At 47.3% G+C, this 6,000-nt stretch overlaps 1 protein-coding gene across 1 annotated transcript in view; it reads right to left on the bottom strand.

The window, feature by feature from the left end:
* Window positions 1-457: 457 nt before the first annotated feature.
* Window positions 458-6,000, bottom strand: part of NTRK3 (neurotrophic receptor tyrosine kinase 3) — a 364,802-nt gene continuing 359,259 nt past the window's right edge. Inside the window, exons 16-17 of the mRNA XM_059371609.1 lie at window positions 3,898-4,056; window positions 458-829 (exon numbers count right to left, since the gene is read on the bottom strand). Of these exons, the coding sequence (XP_059227592.1) occupies window positions 644-829; window positions 3,898-4,056 (345 nt within the window). The 3' untranslated portion in view covers window positions 458-643. The remainder of the gene's footprint in view (window positions 830-3,897; window positions 4,057-6,000) is intronic.

Here is a 6,000-nt window from a genome sequence, read left to right as displayed (position 1 = left end):
ACAGTCAGGGGAGATGGGAGGCATTCCAGAGGCCCCCGGGGCCGTGTTACTTCCTGCTGCATCCCGAGTGCCACAGTCGGGGTCAACCCACGCACCTGTGCGGACCTCGGGGGTGGGGGAGGGGTAGCGCACCTGCGCGGGTCACCACCTGCACAGCTGTGATCCATCCCCGCTCCTCTGGTCCCAGCGCAGCAAAGACCATCTCTGCGTCATCGAGGCCTCCGGCCCCAAACAGTTGGAGCTGCAGAATCAAGGGCCCCAGCTTCCGTCAAAGGGGACTTCCATTTGTGTTCGTAAGATTTAAGATTTTTCTGAGTTGTTGTTACAGTCTTATGATTTCTGTATCAGCAGTTTCTCTCTCTATTAGAGAAGGTATCTCTCTGTGGATATAGATAGATAGATAGTTAGATATATAAATATATATATATATATATATGTATATATATATTTGCCAAACTGCCTTACAGGTTTTCTCTTTCACTTTTTTTTTTTTTTCAGTGTTGTATGTGTAGCAGGCACTTGAGTTTATATGAAGATGTTCGCTTCTGTCAGGATGGAAGAAAGGAGTGTGAGGTGGGCGAGGGGCGATGTGAGGCCGGGAGACGGAGGCCACAGAGTACGCGTCCGTGACCACCAGCTGCCGCTAGCCAAGGATGTCCAGGTAGATGGGGGCGGCCTTCCCCAAAGCGTGGAGGACTTTGTAGATCTCCTTGATGTTCAGCCGCTGCTGGGGCTCCCTCTGCCAGCACCCCAGCATGACGTCATACACCTCTTTGGGGCAGACCCGGGGCCGCTCCAGCACACGACCTTGGGTGATGCACTCGATGACCTGAAAAGAATAAGGACAGGCAGGACATTAACATCCAAAGCTCTCCTGAACCCTGGGGCTTCCACGCAGCAGCAGGCAGTGACTGCATGAAGGAGTTTCAGTGCAGACCTGGGGTGCCCACCTGCACAGTGCATGGCCGGCTGCAGACAGCACCGAGTCTGCCATCCGTCCTGGGCAGGCTGCCAGCTGGCCACGCCCACCTTTGCCCTTCATGCCCCACCTCTTGCGCCAGGCCTTCATGGACTCCCCCATGCACTCTACCCTGAACTTCACTCCTCTCTAGTCCTGAATCTCACCAGGGTGCCACACGACATTCATTGCCACTTGGCAGTGGGGACTGGCACCTGACCTGTCCTTCCCTCTCATGAGCCTGGGTGACTGTGAGGCCCCCTTGAAGGCACTCTGCACCATCTGGCCCCTCCTTGCCCCCCTCCCCTTAGCTCCCACCCACTGGCAGGCTCCCTTCCGACTCTCAGCCTCTGTGCATAGCACCAGGCTTCCCTCGAGGCCACCATACAGTTCCCTTTCTCGGGGAGGACCCGCCTCCCCTGCTCTTTGCACTAACCCCCGTATTTGGCTTCTGTTAAAGTCCCTCCCATCAGAACTACTGCTCGATTCACCACTGTCCAGCTTGGTGGTCAGCACAGGTCAGTGAAACTGACAGGGCCTCAGCATGCTCGTCTGAAAGATGGGGAGCCAATGTGTGCCTCAACTACCTCCTGTGTAAATGTAAGGTCCAAATCAGGCCAAGAGCATGAAGTATGACCTGACATTCCACAGGGGAGGTCCTAAGGAGGAGTAAGAAGGAAACAACTTAAGGCGGGACCAATCCCAGCGGAAGGACCTGGCCTGTAACCCGAGCTTCATTTCTAGGTTCTCAAAGGTACTTCTTTGCTGACATTGAACTCGTGAATTTTCAAGTTTTCATCTTCCTCATCGGGGATAGGTTTTTCATGTCTCCCTAACCCGATCACTTGAGCAACTTGCTCCAAACTCCAGCGTCCTCATTGGAGATGGACTGGAATGATAAAATGTGAGGACTCGTGTCGAGTCAAGGTCCTCTGGTGTCCTTGCCCCTATCCGTCTGTGTTTAGTTGGGCAAGGGAAATAGCGACCCGTCTGGGGCATTGTCTCATGTCACCCTGACCCCAGGACAGGCTGTCAAGCCCCCAAGTGTCAGTACTTTCCAGGTCCTATTCACGCTGGGGTCAGCACCGGCCCACAAGGCTCGTTTCTGTGCCAGCCTGATTAGTTCTAGCCACTCAGATTCTCCATTCCTATTAGAGCCCCGTTTCCACCCTCCATTACCTTCACCTCCCGGATAAGGGACCTGGTTCAGACTGCAGCAGCTGCTAATGCTACGATCCAAAGTACTCACTAGCGCCTCCTCTGGCGGGGGGCTCTCTGGCTTGTCAACCTCCATAAGGAAACCCAGAATCAGGAGCTCAGTACTTGGCTGCTCTGGGCCGTGGAGTGGGACAGACAGGTGGCTGGGGTCAGAAAGCCCATGTCCAGGCCAAAGCCTCACCAAACTGTGCTAGAAATGATCTGAACCACCTTGTTGGCACAGTTGACCAACTGTTGGCTGCTATGAGCCGGCTTGGATCTCCAGGGCAGATCTCTTACGGATATCAATAGTACCATCTTTAATGGGGCCACCAAACCACGTGGAGGCTGTGTGTACTTGTGTGCACGCATGTTTGTGCAAGAGTGTGTAAGTGTGCATGTACTCAGGTAGGTACATGCATGCATGCATGGACGGGTTTGCACACTTTTGTGTGCGTGTATGTGTGTGCTTGTGTGTGTATTTGTGTGTTTACTACCAATCCCACTCCCCAGGAAAACAGCAACAATTCTTTCAAGCAATTCTTTCGAAACACTGCAACAAGTGGGCTCTGATACATACTCTTCTTTTTTTTTTTTTTTTTTTTTTTTAAGGTCATTAAAATGTTTTGTCCCACTTTGGGAAATGTGGTTAAGACTCACTCAGCTTGTGATGGACTGGATACTACAGATTTTAAAGAAATGTCTTCTTTTCAGACTCTGAAACTCACCGGTTAGGGCACAGGAAAGCAAAGAGGAATACAGCCCTCAAAAACAAAGACACTTTGTCGAGTATTCAGATAAGATTGCAATATTAAAAGGCCCTTGTGTTCATGTGTTCATAGAAAACAGAAGACCATAAAAATAATTGCAATCTCTTAGAGGTCTGCTTGGTTGAGAATCTGAGCCTATTACTGTCTATTAACTATACTGAATTCTCCAGGGCAACACAAGTCTGGTGCGGACATAAATGAGAACCGTCCTGACTGGCTTTGGAGGCAGGAGTCCTGTGACCATGGCCCGTGCCTTCTCCGTGCCTCTGAGTCTCTGGCCAGTCCTCTTCAGTCTCCCTAGCTGTTCCCTTCCCTTTGACCTGAATCTCAACAGGTATTCGTGTGGAAAGTGCCGAGTTATACAGCCAAAGTACTTAGAACAGTACGTGGCACTAAACGTTAGCTACTGTGAAAATTTGATTACTGATATTATTATTATTATTATTATAAATCAAAATTATAAAAGCACATAATGTGCTTATTATGATGATGTTTACCATGATGAGACCCTTTATTCCTGGAGGTCCACACATACCTCTATCAATAACGGGAAAATTTGCCTTCCCCATCCACCCCTGTCTGCCCAGTCTGGGCCTGGCAGGCCTCAAACCTTTGGAAATCCAGATTCTTTGGGTGTTTCCACAAGATGGCACAATTGAAAAACTCAGAGTTGTTCTTTGTTTTTGTTTTCCGTCTTAGGGAGGCATTTGTGATTTTTGAGTGTTGCAGGACAAACAGGACCGTGACTCGCATCTCAATATAGACGTCTGATTTCATGCTTTCTTGACAATTACACCACACTTCCTACAACTCTGATGCTTTTTGTCCTAAGAAGCTCTCCCCTCTTGGTTATCGCTACATTTGCCCGAGGTCCAAATACCACCTCATGTTCTGCAGGCCATGTCTAAATCCTGAGATCACTCCTATCTGCCTTTCCCCAGACGGAGGTTCCCAGCAATGCCCCTTCTGTACCTCTGTGTTCGAGAGCTGGAACCATGGCTGCTTTCCGTAGGTGAAGATCTCCCAAAGGATCACCCCGAAGCTCCACACGTCACTTTCCGTAGTGAACTTCCGGTACATGATGCTTTCAGGGGGCATCCAGCGAATGGGAAGCATGGTGTGTCCTCCCACCTAGAAGGGGCCAAGACAGAGGCACACGCAGAGTGACCCGTTGGCCAGAATCAGTCATTGCCTGTCTGCACTGTTCATAAGTAGATGTGCCCTCGATGCCTCTTAGTCTAAGATAGATAGCCATGACCTGAACTTACTGTAACGGGGGTCAGAGGCTCAGTGAAGGTACTGACAGCCAAGGTCTCCAATACTGGGGGTTAGCTAGAGTAGCAATTAGAGATACTCCCTAAGGAAGGTAGGTTCCTTGGCACGGAGTTTAGAGAAAGATCACAAGATGATTTGGGGTGGGAGAGGTTTTAGAATCTGGTTCTATAGGGAACCTAGCCTCAAAAAGAGGCCCAGAGGGAGGTCAGCAGAATCCCTGAGGGAGGCCATGGAGTACCTGAGTATTTGCAGACATCGGGTTGAACTCCTTGGCCAGGAGTTCAAGCACAGAGTTATCCAAGGGCATCCAATCCGTAGAACTATGACCTAACCTATCTAACAATCCTGAATTTCTCACTGTCCCTTATGTCTCAGTGTTTCAAGTGAAGGGGATAGGGAAGTTCCAAATGTATGGAAGACCACATGCTCATAGGAAATCAGTGACAAAGGCCCATGAGAAAAGTCTCTTTTAAAATGGCGTAAGGATGGGGCACCTGGGTGGCTCAGTGGGTTAAGCCTCTGCCTTCAGCTCAGGTCATGATCTCAGGGTCCTGGGATGGAGCCCCACATTGGGCCCTCTGCTGGGCAGGGAGCCTGCTTCCTCCTCTCTCTCTGCCTGCCTCTCTGCCTATTTGTGATCTCTCTGTCAAATAAATAAATTAATTCTTTTAAAAAATTTTTTAAAAATACAATGGCCTAAGGAGATCTGTCTGGGGGTCTACAGATCTGACAGTCAAGGACAAGAGGAAGTGACTGACATTCAGGATACCCTTTCCTGAGGAAACATTAGGGAAATCCTCAGGGCCCAGCAGGCTCGAGGTATTAGTGTAAGTGGAAGAAAATTCACAGAATGTTTTAAAACTCAAGAACTCACTGCATCATTAGTAAACAGAATATCAGAAATGGGAACTTTTGGCTCGCCCATGGAATTTGTTGTTAGAAAAGTGCTTGCCATTGATAAAAAGAGCTCTCTATAAATTTCCTGATGAACTATTAATTAGAAGTTCTCTATGGTGGATCCATTGGAGGGACAAGGATAATGAGCACTTAAGAAAGAATGACTTACTGGAAAATGGGCAATCTTATTTCTAAAAAGGAAAATGATATTTGCTTTATCCACTTGATATATTTTAGGAGATAAATGATGATAAGGATTTGCAGAAGCTATCTTCAACCTGGGATTTTAAAATCAAGACAGCTCTGTGTCCTGTGTCAAAGACAAAGGAAGGGGTTTCTTTCAGACACGCATTGACTCAGAAAGCTTCGCACTTCTAGTTCTTCAGAAAATAAAGGAGCAGAAATTAATTGAGGATTGCTCCAGAAAAACAGAAAAAAAAAAAAAAAAGAATCTAAAATAGACAATGACTGGGAACATAACAAATAATGTAGAGCATATAAGTCACAAAAACGCAATTTAAATCTTAGTGTTTGCTAATTTGGTAGTAAAATGTAATACAATCACTAATAAAGTCTTCCTGTAAAATAGAGACGTAAAGTAAATAATAATCCCAATAATGCTAAGAGTACTACGACTGTTACTGCTAACTCTACTGCTCTGGAGTGAAACCTTCAGGTAATTTCAGCCACCAGTACATAGAAGAACAGGAAGAGGAATCTTTAGAAGCCAGACAAAGGCTTTGCCTTTTAGGGAGGGAAAGCGAGTTTACAGACAGTCATCAATTGTTGATTACAAGAGTTTCAATTTTTAAATTTGCTTGCTAAAATTTTCAAGTGCCTCCTAAAAGTACAGAAATAGTACATATAGCTTCCAAACCCGCTTTTAGAAAAAAGGACCAAAAA

Source organism: Mustela nigripes, chromosome 13 (assembly GCF_022355385.1).
Source record: "Mustela nigripes isolate SB6536 chromosome 13, MUSNIG.SB6536, whole genome shotgun sequence".
In the NCBI taxonomy this organism is placed as follows: Eukaryota; Metazoa; Chordata; class Mammalia; order Carnivora; family Mustelidae; genus Mustela; species Mustela nigripes.
This window is presented reverse-complemented; position numbering and strand designations above follow the sequence as displayed.